The 25,291-nt window shown below is 41.2% G+C and overlaps 1 protein-coding gene across 1 annotated transcript in view; it reads left to right on the plus strand.

The window, feature by feature from the left end:
* lamc3 (laminin, gamma 3) overlaps window positions 1-21,973 on the plus strand; it is a 92,716-nt gene extending 70,743 nt beyond the window's left edge. The window contains exons 13-28 of the mRNA XM_070924501.1: window positions 7,740-7,928; window positions 8,477-8,722; window positions 9,667-9,820; window positions 9,934-10,076; window positions 10,258-10,436; window positions 12,598-12,778; window positions 13,865-14,109; window positions 15,103-15,179; window positions 15,448-15,582; window positions 18,149-18,368; window positions 18,855-19,001; window positions 19,425-19,527; window positions 20,363-20,565; window positions 20,910-21,050; window positions 21,163-21,262; window positions 21,711-21,973. Coding sequence (XP_070780602.1) covers window positions 7,740-7,928; window positions 8,477-8,722; window positions 9,667-9,820; window positions 9,934-10,076; window positions 10,258-10,436; window positions 12,598-12,778; window positions 13,865-14,109; window positions 15,103-15,179; window positions 15,448-15,582; window positions 18,149-18,368; window positions 18,855-19,001; window positions 19,425-19,527; window positions 20,363-20,565; window positions 20,910-21,050; window positions 21,163-21,262; window positions 21,711-21,973 — 2,726 coding nt within the window. The remainder of the gene's footprint in view (window positions 1-7,739; window positions 7,929-8,476; window positions 8,723-9,666; window positions 9,821-9,933; window positions 10,077-10,257; window positions 10,437-12,597; window positions 12,779-13,864; window positions 14,110-15,102; window positions 15,180-15,447; window positions 15,583-18,148; window positions 18,369-18,854; window positions 19,002-19,424; window positions 19,528-20,362; window positions 20,566-20,909; window positions 21,051-21,162; window positions 21,263-21,710) is intronic.
* Window positions 21,974-25,291: the final 3,318 nt, after the last annotated feature.

Below are 25,291 nucleotides of genomic sequence, written 5' to 3' on the forward strand. Positions count from 1 at the left end.
GGAACGTCATCTTCAGAAGGCCTGCTGGCTTGTCTTTAATAAAAAAAAAAAAAAGAAGCAAACAAACAGCAGAAGCTCTCCATAAATCTATAAGTTCAGGTCAAGGGGAACTATCAAAGTAAGTCGATTAGAGACACCCTGTTCATCATTTGTCACCAGAAGGGCGGACCAACCTGCTGTTTCTCCTATCAGAATCTTAATTGCTGTATAATTACCTAACGACTTGAATCATCATGCAGGGTGTGCCCACAGACAGAATTGGGATGAAGTTTATTCACTGGCTGCCGAGGGAAGTTGCAGCCAATGGTGCATCATAATCATGATTTATTAACACTCTCTAAGATGTGTCGGTTCTATTTGCTGTAGCGCAACACAACAGATTGGAAATGTTAATATTTGTGGTGGGACGAGCAAATTGCGATTTCTGCAGCGCTGGTGCTGCAGGGCTGATGAAGTCAAACATATGTCCTTCAGATAAAAAATAAAAAACAGTGTCGTGTAGTACATGTGTTTCCACAGTTTTGGACATGCTTCTCTACAGTATGTACACTGTGTTAATTGCTTAAACACCATCCATAAAATTAGAAAGAGGATATAATTTATAATCCTGAGGAGGGAGAGTGTTGAGGAAGGAGAGAGATGATTTTAATGTATAGATACAATGGAGACACTCAATTTTCTCTGCAGCCCACACTGTAGGGGAGCACTCATTAATCACCTAAACAAATGAAATACAACAACGACAGTGTTCTCGTCACTGCTGGGTATTGAGCAGTAGGGTGCTGTATTAGAGCTCCTCTATTAACCCTGCTCTTTAATAGACTTGTGTTGGTCCTCCATGGTGAACCGCACTTGTACTTACATCTTCAGAGAACAATGTCCTCTGAAGATGTGTCTGAACCAAAATGACTAATATGAGTCTAGGGGCAAAGTCACAAACTGCGAATTAATTAGGGGGCAAAGTCAAATTACTTGTCATGGTGAGTACCACTAAACCTGTGACAACAGTATAATGTCTTGTGTGGTTCTAGAGGCAGCTCTCTCCGTCTGAGACATTTACTCAAGCAAGAAGGGACTACACACTTTTAACAGAAAGTCTATGTTACTAAGTGGTGGCATGGGGTTTGAAATACATGGATATTTGCAAGGCAGGGAGCATCTGATGAAAAGACGCTATCTAGTTTTTGGAGCTAAAAGTCAGAATATCTCTGCCTCTGCTGCTTTGATTTTGACGATTCATTTTAGCCATGCTAGCAGTGAGGCTTTAGGGAACACAGTGTCCACCACTTGATCCAGACTGAACAACCACTGGATGGATTGCCATGAAATTGTGTAGACAGTCATGGTCCCAAGAGGCTGAATGCTTCCGATTTAAGCGATCCTCTGACTTTTCCTCTTACAAATACCTTCACGAATATTGGATGGATTGCCATGAAATTTGATTCAGAAATTCATGTCCCCCTCAGGATGAATTGTAACAACTTTATCCCTTAACATTTTATCTAGCAGGTCAGAATTTGTGTGTCCAATTCGACATTCCCATCAAATCTAAGCATGCTAACATGCTTGTTATATATTTTCTTAAATCAGTGTGAAGTCTACTGTAAGTCTTTAAAAGGAAATAATCTAAATGTGGCATTACCGTGTTCTCTAAGGTCATTAGTTAGATACAAAGCCTATTGAAGAGAGAAGTCTCATCATTTGGATCCTCAGTCTCACCTGCCTCAATGCCTTTCCCCATTGTCCTCAGCCATATTGCTACACAATACAATATCATTAACATACAAAACACAATACTAGGCTAATTTGGGATAAAACTGCAATTTAATATTTTTTGAATTCTTTCTGTTTTAGTGAACCAGGAATCATTTGATGCTTTTCCTCTTCTCCTTATCAATGACTGAAATTCATTGAAAATGAAATTCCATATTAATTAGGTTAAAAGCCCATTAACTGCACTAACCATTTTTTTCAATAAATCTTTTTTTCATTGGTATAATGTGATGCACTCAAAAGCCTTAAAGATTTGAAGACGTGGATCAATGTGGATCTAACTGATCTTTATTCATTTTTGTACATCCACAGACAGACTGCTGTGGAATCATTTGCCCAATGCATACACTTAAACCACATGTTTTCACCACTTACTTTGGATCTAGCTATAATCTTGCCGCTATTAAGAAGGCCAGCTGTAGTTATCTGTGTTCTGCTGACCTCAAGTACCTGGATGCAGCATGTGCATCTGCACTACAAACCCCAAAATAAATAAGGTCTTTCTGTTCCTTGTTCTGTTTCATAACAGCATATGCTTGTTTCTCACTTTGACATTTGTCCGGGGCCAAGTTTTTGAATAATGCACTGTGGTTTTGCATAGCTAAATGTCACGCCCACTGCAGTCTGGTGGGGGAGGTCGAGAAACGAATGCTTTTTTTGGTCTTGGTCTGTGAAGGGGAACGGACCACCAGGGGCTCCTGCAGCGAAATACGTTGAAGTCGGCCTAATAAAGGCCATCACCCAGAGTACCTGTCTCATTGCATCAATTAGGGTACAGATGAAGAAATTACCAAACATGCTGCTCACTGCAATACTTATTAGAATGCCAGGTTAAAGTGGAGGATACTGTGAGTCAGTGTTTACCAACAAAGGGCCGCTTAAGAATGAGACGGAGGAAGCCAGGGCGTGCATTCCCCAAATGCCTGCTTAAATGCCATCTTCAGCTCTCTAAGGTCATTAGTTAGAAATATCTATGGGAGAAAGTTGAGGCAGACAAACTGATAGAGAGTGAAGCTGGCTCTAGCGCTGGCTTATTCAGCCCCCTAATCTCTCTGGTGGGCTGTATTTGTTGCAGGCTAAGCCCTGAGATGCCCGGCCTGTATCAGCGTGATGGGATATGAGGAGCGACAGTGAGGGGAAAGGGAAGTGAGAAAGAGCAAAAATCACAGATGTAGTCAGTTAGAATGAATCTTACCATGTCATTTCTCCTGCTGATCCTATTCAGCACGCTTCACTTATCTCCTCACAACCAGTGCATTTATTTTACACAAAAATAAACAGAAAGATAAACAATGTGCACACTCTGTCTGTCTGCCTTTGGTTTCCAGTCACACTGTCAGAGATCGCTGGTTTGAAAAGGTTTCAACCTTTCCCTTGATGAAATTAGTTTAGACAAGGAAAACCTTGCACAGCCAACCTGGTGCATCACCAAAATGAATGAAAATGAGAAAGTTTCCCCTGTAAAATGGCAGATATGTAAAGAAAACCTCTGGAAAAGAAACTACATGCTGTATCTTACAGAGAGAGCCACCAGGGCTGGTGAGATAAAATGTAAATAGAAAGAATTAGAGAGATATGATACAATTAAAGGGCCACAATTTAGTATTGCACTTATTCACAGTTGGGGGACATACAAGAGACACATTAAACAGCTAGTCGCTCTGTTAGGCTGCTAAACATGTTGTATAATGTTCATCTGAGGCTGACTGGAATGTCATTCATTTGCAGGCATTTTGTCATGAACCTTAACATTGGACAAATTTAGATTATGACCCGATGATGGCGCTAGATGGTAAGTCAGGGGACAACCAAAGGATTTATCATCTAGGGACCATGAATGTCTGTAGAAAAAAATCGTGCAATCTAACTGATAGTTGTTGAGACACAGTCTGGACCAAAGTGGTGGATGGACAGACAGGCTGACATTACCATCCGCTAGCCTGGCTAAAAAGAGTTGAAAGAAAGACAGATTTTTGTCTCCACCCAATGCATTATGTCACAGTGCTTGTTTAAGTCCTAGAGAAAGTATCACCCTTGTTGTTAAATCGACTGAATAAAGATATTCAAACACAATCAATCTAGGACAATTACTTAGCAGTTTATTGCATTAGTTTCATGAATGAATGAATTGGCATTTGAGTAAAATACACAGTACATCGTTTAACCAGCTCCTCTATAAAACACGAGGTGACCCAGAGCTATAGCAAGACAACATGAGCTACAACCAGTGCTGTGAGAGTTCCCATCCCTGATACCCTAGGGCCTTGGTCACAACAATTTGGCTGACAGCCTCTATACACAAAACAGGAATTGATGCATTTATTTTCCACAGTCAGAGTATGACAAAACATATTTCCCCAGTCATCTGTATTGTGCACATTATGAATGGGGGTGGACAGAATATACAGCACCTCCTCCTTTCTTTAAACATCCTCCCTCTCTGCTCTGCAGCAGTCCACTCATTCAGAGCCCACTGACAAGCCACTTCTGCAGCAGCAGGCAATGGCAGCATATCTGTGTTAAATTAGAGAACAACATCACCATCAAACAGCCCCGCAGCAGATTTACCCCGACGTCTACCCTCAAGGCCTGAGTTGCAGACATCTTCTCACTCTGTCTCTCTTTCTGTTTTGTTTCCTCCTCTTCTTCATTAAAACGGGGTGTTCACATGCATTAGTAAACAGATTTCCTTGGCCCGAAGCTTTTTAATGTTCCGTTGGACTTAGTAGTAAAGCCTCCTGGAAAATGAGGAGGTCTTGAAAAGCTCATGTTTTTGACATCACAACCATGTTGTAGTTTGTGTTTATGTAAAGCAGAAAAGAAATAGAAAGAAAAGCAAATATATTTTTTTTAGTTTAGAATTATTTTGTTGCAATTTCTCCACATTCACATAGAAAGGCATTTGTCGCTGTGGTACAAAGCAAAAAGTAGCCTAAACAGTCAAATAAACTGCGCAGCCACATGTTGCTTTGAGCTCATGTGACTTGTTTTACTTGTATATCTGGGCTCACATGTCATCAAAGACCCCACATGTTGCCCTTCTCCTTAAGAGAGACCTCCCAAGATGGCGCAGAATGACATGCAATGATCTTTATAAATGCAATTTGGTCAGTAAATAAATGAGGTTTCGAGGGCAAGAATGTAATAACAGAAGAGAGGCGCGTTTTGATCTTCTCCTAAACAAAAACATACTTATTTTAATTCCATTTCTCCTTGGATTTTCATTCCCACTTTTCTATCTCCATCTGGTGTTCAAGCTATTACAAGCCACTGCAAACAATGATAACCACTATCTTTAGAAGAGCTACTCATCACACTTTGTTTGAGAGGAACACTGAATGACGCACAAGTATAAACACACTGAGGGAGAGAAAATGTGCAAAAAGGTGGACGGCAAAGCCACAAGTCTTTTATTCGCTCTGTAGTGCCTGTCCTTGCCCCTTCAGGTATCACACAGTGATGTATTCCAATGTATTCCTATCCTCCACAAGTGGTTTCCATAATGAAGGGCATTAGTCTTGAATGTGTATGTATTTCTGTAGAGACTACAATGAGGAGTGGAGTGGAGAGATGAGGCACAGGTAGAATGAGCACTGGTAGAAAGAAGCTCTTTGGAGTGCGATGTGTATATGATGGAGGGTACCTCTTCAAAACTAGAAATAAAAAACACCTCCAGACTGCTTGTTTCCCATACAAAAATATTGCTTTGCCATCACAGAACAGACAAGCAGGGTTCAGGCAGAGAGCGGAGTGCTGAAGTGCAGTGCTCCATAGCTGAAAGGGGAGGAGTACGAGAGGGCGAGAGCAGAATGGCGGGATTGTGTGGATTCGTCAAAGGATTCAAAGCGTGTTACTCCACGGAGAGCTTCACAGAAATGCCCATTCATTAAGGCTGAAACGGTCATTGATTCATTGATAAATTTATTCTGCAGCGATGTTATGAAGTGATGGTGATTAGCATGACGATGAGGAACATCATGTGACGAGCGATCGCGCCATTCAGCCACAGTTTTGTGATGCATGCCGTTAGCTTTTCTGAGGAGCCAATGGAATGATAATAGTGTCGAGGAGGCCCTCAGTGGCTCTACGGCCTCATATCACGCTCAGTCATCTTCACACTCAGTAAAGTCAGCACATTTCTGCTGCCATTAAATTTACTATGGCTCATTGGGGACTGACACTGCACACCATCAGTGTCATTGTAATGCCTTGTGAAATTCTAGAAAGATTCACTTCTTTATGCTAGGAACAATCATTATTACGAAATACTTTTCGTTTAAATGACTGGCATTACATGCTTGGAAGTCATGTATTATTCACCTCACCTCACAGAAGAACTAATGATTTTTACCCAGAAGTCTACACTTCATCAGGCAACGTGATAATTGTTCCCCCGAATGGCTATGTGATCAATTTAGCTTTGCAGCCATTATTCTATCTCATATACTTGACTTGCAGGTCTGAAGTTAACAGGGCTTTATTTGGTGATGGGGGACATTGGTTGCAGTGACCCCATAACTAGAGGCAAGAATTTCTTTACTCCAATATTCAGTGGTGTGAGCTGATTTAAAAATGCACAGCGAAGAGCTTCTCACTGAATCACACCGTAGGCTATGAGGGAGTGATGGGAAATTTTAATGAGGACTCTGTAAAATCGCATGCCCTCGAATTATTTGCTATGCATCGAGATCTTATTGGTGTTCTCTAGAAAATCAGTGCAATTATTGTTATCAACCCATGCTGAAGTCATTTGAGAAACTTTTACATTTTGAAAACGATTCAAATTATTGTAAGCTCTCTGATATGCAGACGCTCGGTGAATACTAAAAAGCCAAGCATCATGCAGTGCAGCAGGAATGCTCAATATCCCCTTGCAGTTACACAGCAGCGCAAAAGCAGCTATTGTTTTGCTTTAAAATGCATAAATGTTGATTAAAATTGAATGAATGTCTGCTCATTATGATCTTAGGATAAATTTAACTTTGAAAGCATCTTAGCGGTTGCTTTTTTTTTCTTTGCGGTTTTCTAAGAATGTTAACACGTTTTACTTTCTGGTCTTCTGTAAGCTTTAGTCAGTCAGTTATTAAATTAGAATGCCACATTGTATTATGTCAACTGTTCACCGTTTAATTTCAGAAGTTGCTCTTGCACAAATCCGGCAAGCACAGAGGAGGTTTTGAGGGTGTATGTGGGTCCTATCATCTCAGTCTGTGACGTTAGTGCCACTGCAGGTCACTGAACTGCAGCAAGAGACAGGGTTGTTTTACTCTGAATTGTTTGCTATTTTACAATCATATAGTCCGCTCAGACATTATGTCACTTTCTTCACTACTGTGGATATATTCTCTGATTATCATGTTATATCATTCAGCACTGCCTGTAGCTTACTGGATTTGAAATACAGCATAATGAAGACTGAAAATCTAGTCAATAAACTGAGGAGAATTCATTTGATATTTGGTGTATATACGTGTGTGTATATATATATATATATAAGCAACACATGTTGCATGTGAACAAACCCTTTAAAGTGGTTTAAAGCTGTGAGTTGTTTTTCTAAGGCTTTTCGAAACAACAGTTTGTTTTTAGGACATCATAGAATTGGTAATCTCTCCCACTTGGTGGGGGAATTGCTTTACTTCTTGAAGGTCTTTCGGACTGCATTTGGCTCTTATATTTCCCAAAGCAATTATAGTCGGGGTGAATTTAGTTGTCTTCTGCTCTCCATGGTGGGCTGTGGGGAATGTTTTCTTACAGGACTGGGCTGTGGAGTGGAGTATTTGTGTGGAGTGACTGCAGTTATGTTCAGAGACACAGCGCACTCTGCTGGCGATGGGGAAAGCATCACCATCTGTGGTCTATTTGTGTCGAACCCAAAGTGTGAAACACAACGATGAACACAGGCAGGTGTGCATGTGTGTGCGTCGAACAAGTGCATAATTGTTATACTACTCTCTCTGTTTCAGGTGTGTGTGAGTGCTCAGACTTCACCACTGGGATGACCTGTGAGCACTGCCTGGATGGCTACTATGGCAACGCTTTGATTGGCACGCTTGGTGATTGTCAGCCTTGCCCTTGCCCGGACCGTACCAGCTGTGCCCAAATTGCAGAGACAGGACAGGTGGTCTGTACCAACTGCCCTACAGGACAGACAGGTGAGATGAACCGCCAACAATGTAAAAATCATTTTAATGGCACCACGCAGAAAAATAATGGCCTTTATGTCGAGAACAAAATGATGAGAACATTTCCGCAAGACAGCTTGATACTGAAAAGACTGTGTCTTCAGAGCAGCTCATTTGCAGCGACTGTCATTCTACAATGCCACCTGTGATTCAGGCACATGTGTTATGAGTTTTTAATGTAATTATAACAAGTCAAAAACCCAGGGAAAAATGGAAGAAACCTCAGGAGGAGCAACAGAGGAGGGATCTCTCTCCCTGGACGGACAGACATGCAAAAGATGTCCTGTGTACAGAATAGATTCACAACAAAAAATCATATTATATTCAATTGTGATGACAAAATGTAGATTGTAAAACACAAGTGAAGGGATTGATCAGGGAGGACAACTGAGCAGCTACGGGTGACTCAGATTCAGGTGAACAGACTCTGAGGTGACACAGGGATGACCTCAAACAGTGTTCTAGCTCAGTCATCCATCTAATTCCTGCCCACTTCTTTCACCTTTCCCCCTGTGTAGGGATGCGCTGTCAGATGTGTGAAGATGGTTACTATGGTGACCCCCTGGGACAATCTGGCGCAGCTCGACCGTGTGTGAGATGCAACTGCAATGGCAACGTGGACTTCAATGCATTGGGGATATGTGATCACATCAGTGGGCGATGCCTGAAATGCCTGGGACACACAGAGGGCGACCACTGCCAGCGCTGCCAGCGGGGTTTCTACGGCGACGCCCTGAACCAGACAGCTGTCCAGAAGTGCAAGCGTGAGTAACTGAGAGAGTAACTGAGTCACAACGAGTTTGGAAGCCAATCATGGTCCAGTATCCAACTTACACAAGTGTGACGTGGAAACACAAACACTGAGAATTGACTTTTCAGTGTAGTAGGAGATATCTTGTGTCCAGCAGTTAAACTTTTGAAATGAGCAATATTTGCACATTAATAGATTCAGATTTTACAATGAGAGATAAGGAGTAGATTTCATTTGAAGAACTTTTAACATGGTAACTGAACTACTGTGGAAAAACCATTTCTATTCAAAGAAGAGTATTTTTATTCATCTTAAAATGTGTTTGGAGGGGATCTTTACAAATTCAAATGACAGAGTCCTCAGTCAATACATGCCATCAACATGACATGTTATGGAGGATAGATAGAGTCATGTAATAGTCTGAACAATATTCGCAACAAATTCCATTAAGGACTACATGGCCTTGGGTTCAGCTTTTAAAGGAACACAGAAAATAGTGCATTAAAATGGACTTGACTAATCAACTCAGAAGTTCTTGAGTCATAAATGGCTGTGAGTCATAAAGACCCCCCCCCCCCCCCCCCCCGCCTCCAAAAATATAAAGAAAAGAAAAAGAGTTCAGAGAATTTAAAAAAAAGGTCTGAGTGAAATAAAGCTACAAAGGGAGACAGAGACTCAAAGAGTAATAGCTGTGATGTGTTCATCCTCTGATTCTTTTATGATACTTCAGTTCTACCTGTGCGCCCCGGGTTGAACTACTGTACAGAACAATGTCAGAAAGAGATCCATGAGTCTCCCTGGTACCTTCTGTCATTTCCTTCCATTTTTCCCTCAAGCGCTCTGGCATCAAATCAATAAAAAGTCCTCCATGCTGAGGTGATGCATTGCCATTGTGCTGTTGACAATTTAATGTTATGATTGTTTTAATAATGTAATGGTTTTATTTGTTTCCTCTAGCGTGCAGCTGCAATCCTGCCGGAACCTCTGGGCATGTAAATGAATGCCAGCCTTCGACAGGAAATTGTCAGTGCCTCAGTCATGTGACCGGACGGGACTGCAGTTACTGTGAAGTTGGCTTCTTCAACCTCCAACCAGGTGTAGGATGTGAGAGGTAAAGAGATCACCTGTGAAATTCCACATGAATTTCTTGAATAGATATAATAACTGAGCTTACAAACTGAATGATTTATTGAGAGGTTTTTCCTGCCTTCCTGCCTTCCTTAGGTGCAAGTGTAATCCCATTGGCTCGTCGTCCACCGCGTGTCATCCAATCACGGGGCAGTGTGTGTGTCGTGCAGGAGTGGAGGGGAGACTGTGTGATTCTTGCCGTGTGGGCTTCTTTGGATTCTCATCACGAGGTTGCAGAGGTACAGGACTTCACTTCAGGCATAACAACTGCACTATGTACCATCCTCTAATCCCATAATACTTCTTCTAATACAGATCACACATGAAGGCATTTCTAACTCTTCAAATGTTTACCTCTGCTCCTCCACTGCTCTCCCGTCTTCTTGTGGTCCCATCCTGCTGTCCTCTGTCCTCTCCCAGCCTGTAACTGTGACCCAATGGGCTCCATATCCATGCAGTGTCACAGTAACGGTACCTGCCACTGTCGCCAGGGCTTCGTGGGTTATAAGTGTGACAAATGTGAGTTGAACTATTTCCACAACAGAGCCACACACCAGTGTGAGGAATGCCCCGTTTGCTATGGCCTTGTCAAGAAACAGGTGAGTTTATGGTTTGTGATTGTTTGTGTGTGTTTGTGTGAGAACCACCATTTGGGGGCACCACAATCTGGAATCTTTCAAATTCTGGTCTGTTTTTGGGGGACGGGGCAACAGAAACAAGCTGTGAACACGACATTGAAATATCATCATCATTTAATGATGTTGATTAACTTGTTAGCAAACTAGCAGTGGGCCAATTATTTCAACATTTAAACATTTAAAAAGCACTCTAAAAGTCCTGTCCTCACAGTGAAACTGCAGAGATTACACACTCTTCAACTCTGAACATAACAAAGGTGATTTGTCAATGTGGCATTAATGTTAGCAAGCCAGCTAAGAAGACGCAACATATAAATACAACAACTTTGGAGTTACCAGGAGTCACATCTCTCTTCTCTTGGTAGAAGCAGGGTTCGTACAAAGTCTTGAAAGTTTGGAAAATGCTTAATTTTAACGTCATCCATTGTTTATATAAAAAATTGATTATAGCCACTTTAAGATTTATGTTGTATTACAGTTACTAATCGGTTGATTAATTCAGCACTAATGTTCTTACTTGTAAAGTCTTGATATGCAAAGACACAATTAACTACAGCTGTCAGATAAATGTAATGTAATTCCGTCTGAGATGGAAAAAATGCAGCATTTTACAAAATACTACATTCAAGTTTGGTGTCAATATCTCAAAATTAGGAGTGCACTACCTGAGTGCATATAGTTATGCCCCTTGCTTTGAATCTTTATTCTCTTCCTCTTTTTCCATTCCCTTTCACCTTGATTAATGTGTGTTTGCTGCACATATTGCTGCACATATTCAAATAAATGTTTTGCACGCGGGTTGTGTCTTGGCTCTCGCTATTATGAGGTGCAATTTGTTCTTGAAATAGCACAGTCCCCCCAGCACATCCTGCCTTTGTAGACCCTCATGACAGCCATATGGCTCTTTTGTATTTGTAGATTGCAAGTAAACAGTAGATGTGCAGTGAAACAGAAAGAGACATTTGCCCTAATGATCTCCTGCGCTGCTTCTTTCTGTCCCTTTAGATTTGTTGCAACCCACGTCTGTATGCTAAGGTGCTGCACCCCTGGATTTGCTTTCTGAGGCCAATCCAATACCACCGACATGTTCTGTCTTTTCTCCGTACATATTCTTGTTCCAGCTAAAGTGGCTGTGTGTTCTCCTCGGCCCGGCTTGTACCTGTGTGAATGCATTCTGTGATTTCCACAGTGTTAGCAATTCAGTGAACATCCCAAGCCTTGTCTGCTCTGAACACCTGCAATTACTCTCACTATCCTCAGTCTCCCCCAGCTCTCCTTTTCTGCCTCTCCCACTCTCTATCTTTCTGCTCACATTTTCCTCTGGCTTTACGCACAAGAAGGAAAAGACTAACAAGCACAAAGAGGGGATGGTTCAAAAAGACAGAGATATGTGATCGATGGTCAAGAAAGATATTCAAAAGAAACTGAAAAACAGCAAAATAAAAAATGGGATAAGATAGTGAAAAAGATATATGGCACTGTTCAAAGGCAAGAATGAATCACTGCGGAAGAGCACAGCGTTTTTTTTTAAACATATGTTGTTCCTGGTGCTAAAATGACTGGACTGAAGATGGTTGCTAACTAATACAATCAGCAACCACAGATATTTCTGCCACCAGAGAACCCACCTGACAATCATGTGCAACACGTGTAGCATGCTTTCGTGGTTTGAAAAAGAGGCGTGATCCCTGCAAGATTACAGGCTCTATAGGTCTGGACCATAACTGCCAGGGTCAACAAATTGGTGCCAATCACAGCACCTTCGTTCCATTTTCAGACCTGGACTTCCATTTTCTAAGAAGTCTAATCTAGTTATCTCCTGAAAAGCTTTCTTCGGCCACATGCTACGCAGAGAATAGTGTAAGTGGATGTGGATATGAAAGCCGTATTTTATCCTTATCCTGTTGTTGATATTCATTTATTCATTGCTTTTGTTGAAATACTACATTTTGATGTCACGATGTACCTAGAATCAGAGTCCTATCTCAGTCCCCATGTCTGAATAAATAAATACAGATCCGGGTGGATAGATATTTTGTTGTCGCAGCCCTTTGTTTTTGTGGTCTTGCAAAATCTGTATTCTCATTGACACCATCAGTCATAAATCTCGGTGCTATTACAGGCAGAGAAGCTGAGGACTCGTCTGCAGGATTTGGAGAAGCTCTTGGCTCACTTTGATTGCCGAGGTAGATTTGGGAAGCAGCACCACCTGCTGAAGTATCACATGGCCAGGCTTTATGAGCATGAGCACCAGCGGGAGGATAGTCTACCCAATGCTCTGGAGGATTTTCTGGCCTTCCAAGGTAACAGATAATTCCACTTGGCCTGTCACTCCGTTTAATGTTTCCGATGTGGTCGTGTAAGAGACACTTAACACCCTTTTCTTTGTGAAATGTGAAGCTCGCTTATGTGCCATTGTAAGTATTGTGTCACATTTTGGCTGTGAGATGATAACATGCCATATCAGTATATACAAGACCAGCAAGCATGGCTAAGAAATTTGACATGAAGCCGCCCCCGGCGTTCTGCAAATGGGCCGTTGCTCTGTCTGTCTCCTCAGTGTGACACTGTTCCAGATACAACACAACAAAGCGATTAAATCAGGAAGCAGGCAACAATACAAACCTCTCCCAATTACTTTAACACAATGCTGATATATCCTCATTATCTTTGGAGGGGAAAGGGCTTACAGGCTCAGCTGCACAGGCCAAATGGAGACAAATCATAACAATATAGAACAAGGCGCCGTGTGACCAACTTAATCCCTATTTAGATGACAGGCGGTGCATCTCTAATCCCTGGTTTATTATGATTATAGTTGCAATCACGATAACAGTTGTCTAACAATCCCCTCCCCAGCACCCACATACTTATACACACATACGCACACGTAGTTACCAGCCATGCTCTTTAAGACACTGGGACACCCAATGATAATTTAATGAGTATGTGGGAGCGACAGGCTCACTGTGTGGGCACACAGAGGCAAAACAGCTCACACTGAGACACACACACACTTGTAATTTCTCATTTTATAAGACACAAAGCCAAATAGACAAGCCAAGTATATCACAAAATGAAGCAACACACATCCAGACATGTTGTACTGATTGTACTCAGCTCCAGGCTGGCCATGCAGCCAGTTAGACTAGAAACACCACAGAATACAAAATGAGACTGTGACAGAAGTGTTAACATCTGGACAGAAATCCCTAGGATTTGTCTTTTCTGACTACAAACCAATAGACAGGAAGGAGGAGAGTCTGAATTCACACAGTAAATGAGAAAATACAGCGTTCTAGCTAACAAAAAAAAGTTGGAAGAAGAATATTCTTGGTGAAATAATCCGTGAAGGATTCACTGTGGTTTTATTTGCTTTGTTCTTTCAGAAGCACGGGAGGCCTTCATAAAACAATTTTCCTTGCTGGAAGCTTCTACAGGCACACTCTTAGCCCAGCTGCATGGCATTACGTCTACTTTGAACTGCAGCATCAGCATGACAGAGGGGGAGAGGATGGAGAGGAGGAAGGATGAAGGGAGCAGGGGTGTGTGTCAAACCTTCACAGAGACTGTTTTCATGATCAGAGCATCTCAGAAACAGCTGAAGCAGGCAACACAGGACCTGGACAACATGGTAGGGAAATCAAACATATCATATCTTCAACATATTGTTCATGTTCCACATTTATTCCAGGTGTTTCATCGCATAAAATGCTCTGGACAGCTATAATGTAAGCGTTGGTCTACTGGCATGCTGATATTGTATGTAACGCAGCTGATTTCTTGTCATTATGGGATGCTGCAGTTTACTACTCTAGGTGGAACTCTTCTGTATAGATCCACAAAGATCCCCCAAAGCAAAACAATCGTTCTTACCCCCCACCCTCACACCTCCACCACCCTTCTCCCTCTGAGCGGCAAATTCCTGCCTCCAAAGGAAAACCCAAAGAATGTTTGATGGACGCTAAAATTAACAACTTGTTCTTCACCCACCGGAAGGCTTTTCACTGTCTCTCTGCAACGCTTGCAGGAATCTATTATGGATACTGCTGCCGTGTTATTTAAGTTCGGGGAGATGAGAGTTTTGCCAATATATAGCTTTCTATTTCTGATTGTGTGTCTGTGTGTATGCGCAGACACACTGTACCTCCATAGCTCTTATCACTTGGGTGAGCCTGAAGCAGTGGCAATTTAATTCCATATTAATAAGCAGAGCAGCCACCCAAAATGAAGGAAAAATGCTGGAGTGTCAATTGTTGATTCAGTTTTCCCATTTTTATTTGCATTTTCTCAAATTAAATGTCACTCGGGGAAGAATTCTGCGTTTGACTGTATACACATTACATTTATCAGGAGAAAACTTCAGGGGATTTATTTTGAGGGAGGTTTTTTATCCATATGCCCCTGCAGTGAACCTTTTTGAATGTACTTAAGTGCAGAGGTTCATTAGAGGAGTTTCATTATTTGCAAAACTAAAGCAAAACCCAGACCACCATTTTGAGACAGGCCCATGATTCCTTTCCTGGAGACTTTAGTACACATGATTTAATTAAACATGTCAAAACTGTTTAAAGTCTCTTCAAAGTCAGACCTTTACTTTTTTTTCATTTCTCTACCTTTTTCATAGATCATTCCTTTTGAGGTGGTGTCAGGACCTAACAAATGGAACATTATGGTCAATGACTCACAGGTCCTGATGAAAAGGTAAGTTAGGTCAATGGACTTTTAGTGGCCAATTATAAGAAACGACCATTGTTGTAATCTCTCCGTACTTCCTTCCTTTAGCTTGTCGCTTATATTGTGGTAGTTACAGAAATCTGGACTGCAGAGCCAGTGAGGGGTAGTCATCGATGCTGAAATCCATTTCATCTCTCCTCAGGCAGTTGTAATGGTCTGTTATTCCATGTTACTCACTGAATCCTTTTCCCTCCTCCTTTCACTTTGTCTTCCTTCCTTTTTTCCTCCCTTGCAGGCACAGAGAAACGGCAGACCACATTGAGGCCGTAGCCAGCAGGGCGGTAAGAGCCTCAAAGCAGACCTTCGGTTTCCTGATGGATCTACTGCAGGACAACTCCACAGAGGAGTACATCAGGAACCTAACGGAGCAGTGAGCACAACAACGAATCCTAACACACGCCCACGCAGACAAGCCCAAGCTGAAAAAATGTCTCCCATTCACATAAAGCATCCTTTATTGCGAAATCCCAACAAGCTGCATGACTCCCTGGATTATTGTGCTTTCGCAGTATATTTCTAACAAAGTGCACCTATCCCTGTATTACAGCTCAAGGTCCTCTTCTTCGCAGCGGCCTTTTAAAGCACACTGGAGCTTAGGAGTAAGACATTTAGCCACAGGGGGACAGCTTCTCTCCACTGTAAGCCTATTGCTTTCTTGGATTTGCCGCACGCTCGCTGCATCTCCTAGCGTGTGATTGCTCTGAGGATTATCCTGAATGCTAGACAGAATGATGCAAAAAGCCCTCCGGTGGCCATGATGAGAGCAAGAAGCGAGCAACTCAAAATTGATTACCCCCCCTTCTGACAGTAGTCAGCTTGGTTCAGGAGAGTTCTGTTAATCTTTGGAGCACTGCTGTATGACTGTGTGAGTGTGTGTGTCTGTGTGTGTCACTTTATAGGATGTGAATTGAGCAGTTTATGCACAGATGGGCAGCATAAAATTGCATTTCACACATATTTCCCCATGTGTTGGTACTTAAGCAGATCAGATGCATTTTGTAGGCAGAACAGCTATCCAATCAGAAAAAATGACAAAAGTATTCAACCTGTCACTAACAATAGGCCTGTGTGACAAGGCCTCAGATAAGACCAGCATCTTCAACAGTAGTGTCTGTAGCAGACTATTCTCATCAGAAATCATCATCTCATTGTTTTTACTAACAATCAATCTCCATGTTTATTTTCAGTAGCAGCAAAAACAGAAGTAGTGTTTTACATTCACCACCACAAAAGTTAAATTTTAAATGTTACTTAAGTTACTTGTACTTGAGTATTTCCACTTTCTGCTACTTTGTACTTCTGCTCCGCTACATTTCAGAGGGAAATATTGTACTTTTTATGCTACTACATTTATAACAGATAGAATCACTAGCTACTTTTCAGGATAAGATTATACATGAAAAACATATGACAGTGTCGTGAAGTACATTGTATTGTCAGAGTAACTGTTTCTCTGTGTGTGTGTGTTGTGTGTGTGTGTGTGTGTGTGTGTGTGTGTGTGTGTGTGTGTGTGTGTGTGTGTGTGTGTGTGTGTGTGTGTGTGTGTGTGTGTGTGTGTGTGTGTGTGTGTGTTGTACATGTGACCACACCCAACAGTGATGTCGCAGGGTTCTGAAGTACACCTGTACAGGCGAGAAGTTAAACCACTGGAAGTCAGAAAAAACAAGATTTTCACGGTGTGTTAAATGACTCGTTGAAGATTAAACCAGTGGTTCCCGACCTCTTTGACTTGTGACCCCCTTACAAAGAAGCAGTGTCACGTTTCAGAAGAGTGATTTTCTCTCATCGCAAAACGTTTCTGTTTGAGGCCTGAAGAGGTGAAAATGTAACCAAAATAAAAACAAAATTTGAGAAAAGCCCCAAAAAGTTAATGTACATTTGTGTATGAGAACTGTTTTTTTCCTCTTGCCTACCCCATCAATCATCTCACAACCCTCCACGTTTATCTTGTGACCCTTTAATGGGTGCTGGACCCCTTGGGAAGCTCTGGACTAAACTATCGGAGTGTATATAAACTAGTTCTCTAATCTATTAATAATCTAATAATGTAATATATAATAATCAGTCACAGGTCCTATTTTTCTGCAGAACGAGTACTTTTACTTTTACATTTTTCTTTTACTTGTAATGGAGTATTTTTACGTTGTTGTATTGATACTTGTACCTAAGGAAAGGATGTGAGTGCTTCTTCTTCTACTGCTGACACAGATCACATCCCGGCTCCTACATACAGTCAACTTGCTTCCTTTTAACCATGTAGTTTTAGTTGCCTTTACTTGGCCAGACCTTTACCATATGGGCTGTTTTGAAAGGCACAAACAACCTCCAGCGTTTCAGTGTTTTACCAAACATGTGAAATTCATTATTGCAAAAATAATTATAATTATTATTATTAGCGGCCCAAAGGGAACTGCATGTGCTTGTTGTGCAAAGAAAGCTGAAGTGACACACTGTGAATGTTGTGTATTTGCTCTGTTGAGGCAAAACAGATTGGATATCATTACAGCTGTGGAGGTGATAAAAATGGCACTTTAACATCTACTGCGCTGTATCTAACACCTTTCATGAATTCATCATGCTTTCTCTGCACAATGTCGCCTTCTCTTTACTGCTCTTTACTCACTTATAACAAGCTGTATTGTCTTGTTCACAGATTTATATTGATTTCAATATGGCACAGCACAGTCCTTTTTAAATGTCTCTAAGATGCCTAAGATAAGAAATTGAATTTGCCCAATGATGTGAATTACATGTGAGGCCCTAATGAGTCTGCAGCATAGTATCTCTTTTCATCATCTTAACACTAATACATCAAATGAACAGAAGACATCCTGATGCAAATAGAAAAACTACTTTTTAAAAAGTGGCTATTCAGTCAATTGTATTATATATTACCTAATTTTCTCGGCTTTCTTTCTCTACTTCCTTCATCTCAGAATAACACAAATGCAGCAGCAGAAGGAGAACCTGACAGCGCAGGTCAATGATACTATAGCCAAACAGTTGGCCCTGGAGGAGGAAGCTGCTGGTTTAAAGCTTGCCCTGGGTAACATCACATCATCCTTACATCAGCTGGCTCTGACAGATGCCAGCCCATCACCAGCGCTCGACCAAACACGGCTCAACCAAACACATCCAACCAACCACACAACAGAGGTCAGTGTGGACAGCGCCCGCAGGGTACAAATGCAATTTGAAGCATTATTATGTTTCATTATAGACCCATGAGGGAATCATTTAGCCTAGTTAGAGCTGGTTTTGATAGCTGCACATATATAAGAAACCATTCCGGCTCATTTAACTAGGCTCATATAGAGATACAAGTGTCTCTCATCTTTTTTTGAAGAGTGGGCAGTTAACTCCACTTCATTTTTTTCTTGATTTAACATTTGGCAAGCAGAGGGGGACACTGAGTAGGCACAGGAGAGAAGATACTGGCAGGATTTGCTGCTCATGGGGGTACATGTTGTTCCAGAGGAGGGTGATTAACCACTGCAGCATCTCTGAGCTGACAAAACACTGCAAAATGACACAGAAATAGGCTAATGTGCCCTCTGTAAATGGCTGAAGTGATAGAAAAAGGAAAGTAGGATTGTTTTAATGAAATCATTAAATGTATGTGTATTCCTGCTTCCTGTTTAGTGGGGCGAGGACCTGCTAAAACAGACAGAAGAGCTGGACCGGCAAATTCAGACCAAAGACAATCTCATCAGCAAAATCAGAGAGGAGATGGAGCCTCTAAAAGAGACTGCCAGTCAGAAACTGGAGATTGTGGATGACATCAGTGAGGTGACTAAATTTACTGCAGCATGTGGCTTTATGTCTAGATATTTAAAAATTTTCCTAAAGGTTTTTACTTGCCATGTTAGCAGAACGGCTCCGTGGATGGCAATGACAATTGGTTGGATAAACACTTTGATCCGGACTGAAATATCTCAACTATCTGATGAATTGCCCTGAAGTTTTGTACAAACATTCAAGGTCCCCAGAGGATCAGTCCTGACTTTTCCTCCAGCGCCAACATGGGCCAGCAACCTGTGCCCAAGTATAGCATAGCACATAGCCACTAGCATGGCTGTAAAATCTGTTAATTGACCGTATGCTGTCCTCCCACCAGTCTGTGTTTAACTACACTAAAGCCTTTGATGCCTGTTGTTGCAAGCGTTGAATACACTTGAGGTAATGTTTCATCCTACGTGTCTCTTTCTCAAGCTGCAAGCTCGCGCTCAAGGGGCAAAAGTCCTGGCATTGTCGTCCGTGGTGAGAGGGAAAGAGGTGGAATCAGATGCCATCTCCCTGCACAGAGAACTAGACAGTGAGTCTAACTTGTTTCTCTTCCTTGCTCTCTTCACTGTCTGTCTGTTTTTTTTCTTGTTAAACATTAAACTGAATTATTCTACTCAAATTGAAATTTCAAGCGCTGACACTGAAAACAAACTACAGACTCAAGCGTTACTATAATAAATATGTCATCACCATTGTAATGTTTTGACCGACTTGTCATGTATTGAATGCAGCAGCAGCTTATGTGAAAAACATAATGAAGTGGAATGCTTTCCACAGCGTCAACTTTATGAATGACATGTCAGCTGTTTATGATTCGTGAATAGAATCTTAAGCAATTTTGTCTCCTAATAAGCAGACGATGAATAAAGAAAATAAAAGCCAGTAGACAATTACCCATTTGAGTCAAACTTATTTCTAATTTAATACAACCTTCAATCCATCTTAAAGGCCCTGAAAACATATTTTCTTTATTAGCTGTTTACTGTGAATGATGGGCTCCTACATGAACGAGAAAATGTCTCCCAAAGTTTGAACAGTTTTGGTTATTGCACATGAGAGATTTCTGTATTTGGTATGTTGTCGGAGCTCTTCTCTCTGGTTTGAAGTGGGCGGGGCTCAGTTGGAAATATAGGATGTCACATAAATACATGCACCAATCAGGATTTAGTAACATTTGACCCAGTATCTGTAACAGTTTGTGGGCCACTGGCCAAACTCTTAATAAATGATACCGTTTTCCCAACTTTATATTTGATTGTTGCTTATTTAGTCATGATTTTACAGAAAAATACATTGGATTTGAAATCTTGAATTTTCCAGTGCCTTTAATCACACTACCTGCCTTCTTCCCAATCTCCATTTAGACATGGTGAGGGAGTGGCCCCGTCGGCAGGCCCAGACCCAGGCTGCAATGAAGAAGGAGAGACCCCTGGAGGGAAAGGTTCTAGCTGATGTCAGGAAAAGGGTTTCGCAGATTGAGCAGATGCTAAAACCAGCTCTGGAAAACTCCAGCGTCTCTAGCAACACCACGAAGGAGGCGGAACAAACAGCACATGCTGTGGCAAAGGTTGGCACGTTTTTTTTGTGAAATGTCTAAAGAACTATTGAATGCCATGAAATTTGGTACATACATTCATTTTCCCCCTCAGGATGAACTGTAACAACATTGGTTATCCCTTAACTTTTCATCTAGTAATTTATCCAATACTTTGATTTAGAACTAAATACCTGTAAAATAATGACATTCCCTTCAACCTCAGCTGGTCTTTGGGTTTAATGCTTTAGAAAATGTTAGCATGCTGACGCACTAAACTAATACGGTAAACATAGAGCTCACAGAGCTGTAGACTCTTTGTCTGGTTGCCTTTTGTCTTTCCTTAATTTTATGTTTCCTCCTTTCTTTGTGCTTAGGAATCCAAAGCCATCCTGACCCAGGCCAAGCATACCAGGACTGCATCCGCTCACCTTAGCTCCCATATAGACTCTGCTTTACAACAGCTGGATGAGCAGGAGATGCTAACTGACACAGCAAACTCCCAGATCACCTCAGAGGTACTCACCACAGACATATACATATTTGAACAGCAGAATCTATGCATGTTGATCTCTACTTGCTGTGTTCAGCTTAAAAGACTGTTTCTAGAGCTTGCTTTCTTATTTCCAGCCTGAGGTGTCCCTGACCAGCATAAAGGAAGACATGGAAGCAGCCAAGCTCCAGTTAAAGGCCTATTCTGTTACCCTAACTGAGCTAATCAGCAAGATTGGTAAGTTACTCTCTTATAGATGATTTTCACTGTGGCTACTTTTTAGTCTTCCATATCTATAAAACCCATAAATCTTCATTATACCTTAAATGTCAGATCGCTAAAGAGCTCTGCGCCTTTTAATGCCTCATTTAACATGGAAATATTTCCCAGATTTTTATCCCTGCGGTAAATCAGGAATAACTGCTGCTCATAGGGCCCAGCAGTATTTTCTTTGTGGATATTTTTCCATATATATTCAAATAATTCAGCTGTAGAATTAACTAGAAAGGCAGGGATCTTTGTGGTCAATATGTTCGAGAGGATAATGACCAAATCACTGTAATTAAGTTTTCAGTCAGGCTGATCCTTTTTGAATCTCTGAGGTAGGACTGCCATTTATGAACCAGGATCTACACAATAAAAACCTCTTTCTCCATCTGTCCTCTCTCTTCCATGTCCGGTCCAGATGGGAACGTGCCGCTGGAAAGCTTTGGCCGGATCTTGAACGAGACAGCTCGCCGCCTGAGCATGCTCCGCGGCAGCGTTGAGAGCCCGACACTGGGCTTGAAGATCCACAAGCTTCAATCGGCCGCTAAGGAACAACAGGGCCGGATGTCCCTCATTGAACAGGACTTGCAGGAGATCAGGGAGGAGAGAGACAGTCTCAGAGACATTTCTTTAAACCTGCCTCAGTCCTGTCCCCAGGCCACAGGAGCAGGCAAAGGCTAGATGATGTAGATGACGGGGATAAAGTTTGATTAGACAGTTGAACATCAGAAAGGTCTGGGAGGATTTTGTTAATAAAAGGGGCTGTAATCATTTTTTATTCTGCTTCAAAAAAGTCAGTAATATCCTTTCATATTCTTCTTCTTTCCACCTTTTGCCCCAAGGTACAGTTTATTTTATCACCTCGATACACTGACACACACACACATCCACAGTCTCCCATGATTTATACCTAATCTTCCTCCTTCTTCTTTTTGTTTTGTTTTTTTTTCCTTCATTTTTTCTCTCTCTCTCACATCAGAACTTTAATTTTACCATGAATAATAACCAGCCGTTCTGAACTGCTGGAGTGCACTGTCAAGTTTAAAATAATGCTGATTTTCCTTTGTGGGGGTAAAAGGTGTGTCTGAGTGCTCCTCCAAACTGACACATTCATTTACACTTGAGCTCTTTTTCATCAGCCTGGCTTAATTAACAATTAGTCCTCGTGGCCTCAGTGGGGTTCAGGTCAGGCTTCAACAGCACACGACCTGTGTTCGGGATTCTTACGGTGCCTACCTCTGTGTTTTTGTGGTTTCTCCATTTTTCTTTCTCTCTGTGTCACTCTCAAATAGTGAAACATCCCTTGTCTTGGGGCCGTGGTTGCTCACACTGTCTGGCTCCTGGTGACCAAAATGTAAAAACTAATGATCTTTGTATTACGAATATTGTATTGACAAGACTCATGAAGTGATGGTATACCAAAATTACGTAAGAGACACATTTTCCTGTTTTTATCAATGCTGAATAACTGATCTGGGATCAGACAAATGTGTCCCAGTTACACATCTACTTATAGTAAGAGTATGTAAGACCGTTACACAATAAAGTATACTTGAAAGGGACATTTTCCATACTAAAATGTCTCCATTTGTTAGTGGCATTATTGTACAACACTGCAATGAACAATGGAAATGGAGCAGCTACTCAGCGGATAAAAAACTTTAACTTTTATATGGTGGTTCAAGGAATTCTCAGAAAACAAAAACAATAAAATAAATATTCAGTCCTTGGAAAACATGCTTCCTGTTTCATCATCAGCACAAAATGTTAAGTACATTCATCTCTCTAAACTAGTGCCCTGTCAGCCTTTGTACATGAATGAGCATGTAGTTTGGATTTGGGACGCTGTAGTTGTCTGGAAGACTTGTTAAAGGAATTTTGAGAAATAGGGTTATGATAGAGGAAAGCGAGCCTTCCTCAGTCCAACAGTAAAAAAAAAATCATCTACCAGCACCTCTAAATCTAAACCTCTAATCTACACGTTATATCTGTACAAAAATAAAGTGTAAAAAGTACAAGTTGTGGTTTTATGAGGGAGGATTATGTGCTGGAATATTTCTTGGCCAGGTGCCGACAACAACACTTCCTTTTTATTGTTATATTGTTATATCTCAAACAAGATATAACGTGTTAATTGGTACGCTTAAGAGGTTTGGGGCAGAGCCAGGCTACCTGTTTCCCTGTTTCCAGTCATAATGCTAAGCTAAGCTAATTACCTGCTGACCGTAGTTTCAGACAGATATGAGTCTTATTGATCTTCTCATCTAACTCTCGACAAGAAAACGAATAAGCATATTTCCCAAAATGTCAGCCTATTCCTTTAACTCCACTGTGGAGTCAATATGTTCTTTTTGTGATGTTTTTTTTTTTTATATATCAAACTAATTCCAATAGCATAATTATAAGTACTTTAAACGCGCCTGATATTGGTTCACCCATTGATTGTAGAGCCTACTTGTATTAAATATTTTATATTTGCCTTTTCCTTTTTGACCCAGCGATGATCTATGCACGTCCTGTATATGTGAAACACTGCAGTGTATCTGTTGATCTCTCTTAGATAATCAATATCATACATTTATATCAGCAAAACTATAGAAATAAAAATGTAGACCAAATATCCAAATTTTAATGACACAGAGGACATCATTCATGGAAATCCATCATGTGGATAAATGCAGCTCTAAGTTTTAGGCATTAAAAGTTCATTTTCATGCAGTTTAGCGGCTAAGTAGAGATGAGTGTCATTACCATATAAAAATGAAATCCAAATTCATGACTGTTGAGAGGTTGTACTTTATTACAATATTCATGCTTCATCTTGTAGTGAATATTGCAGCCTTCCTCCTGATGGGGTCTTCACCATAAAAGCAAAGACAATACAAGAGTGTATCTGGGCACATTAGCTGATAGATAGTCTAGATTTCCACAGGCGCTGGTCCTCAAAAACAGTTCACACAGGAGTAATAAGTCATCATCTGCTCTCATTCACATTAAAAGCAGCTGGGGACGCCTCATTACAGTGTTTTCTGCATGTAGTAATGAGCACCAACAGTTTTGGGAGTCATTTCACGGTTCTTTCCTTCACTCCGACATCAATGTTCCTTTATATAACTGAGTCGGCGCACCACCTGCTGGACTGCCGTTGATCTTTGGTTTAAATTTTTCATTTAGTTAGTCAGCAACACTATCACCAACAGTGATTGCGCTCCCAGACATTTTAAATGTGTACAAATAGCAAAAACCCATGTTAAAGACAGCCTTTTAGCGTAACCATTACAGCTGTGTTGTTGTGGTACATTCAAAAGGTTTCAGCAAATTTCTTAGAACATTTACAAGCACCAGCTACATGTATTGGGGCACCAGTGTGCAGAAAGTCATGATGCATTTATGGTGAAACACTTCCAAACCATTTTCTCCATTGTAAGGGCACCCATTAGTGCACTGCATCACGTTTTCTCCACTGGCAGGGCACTCTAGAGGGCACTTCATCACGTTTTCCTGCACACTGGGCCACCATAGAGGGCAGTTTATCCTGTTTTATCCACCGCAGGGGCATTAAAGAGGGCACTTGGGCAGCGTGTTTTTCCAACATAGCGGTCAGACAATAAACAATTACAGTGGAAAAGAAAGGATTTTTTTTTCTTTCATGTATTCACATTTTGTACACCAAATCTGTTACTTGAAGTTCTCAATAAAGGAGTAAAAAAGGGGGGAAAAGACATAAAACCAACAGAAGAACTCTCTGAAGAAAATGTGTTTGTCACGGAGAATCACACGGATTTGACAAGAGACTTTGCTGCTGTTGACTGAAAGTTCAAGAAGAGAAATGAGAGCATCAGAGACACACTCACTTCTGTGTGATCTCACTCTTTTCAACAGTTACAGAAGAGCTTGACTCCCTCAATTGTAAAGGTTAAAGATATTTTGGTTGGTGAAGAAGGGAAATTACCTGTCTGGAAAAAAAAGAAAGAAAATGAATGTTAAAATGACAGAAGC

The sequence above is a fragment of the Enoplosus armatus genome, chromosome 18 (genome assembly GCF_043641665.1).
Source record: "Enoplosus armatus isolate fEnoArm2 chromosome 18, fEnoArm2.hap1, whole genome shotgun sequence".
NCBI classification, from domain to species: domain Eukaryota; kingdom Metazoa; phylum Chordata; class Actinopteri; order Centrarchiformes; family Enoplosidae; genus Enoplosus; species Enoplosus armatus.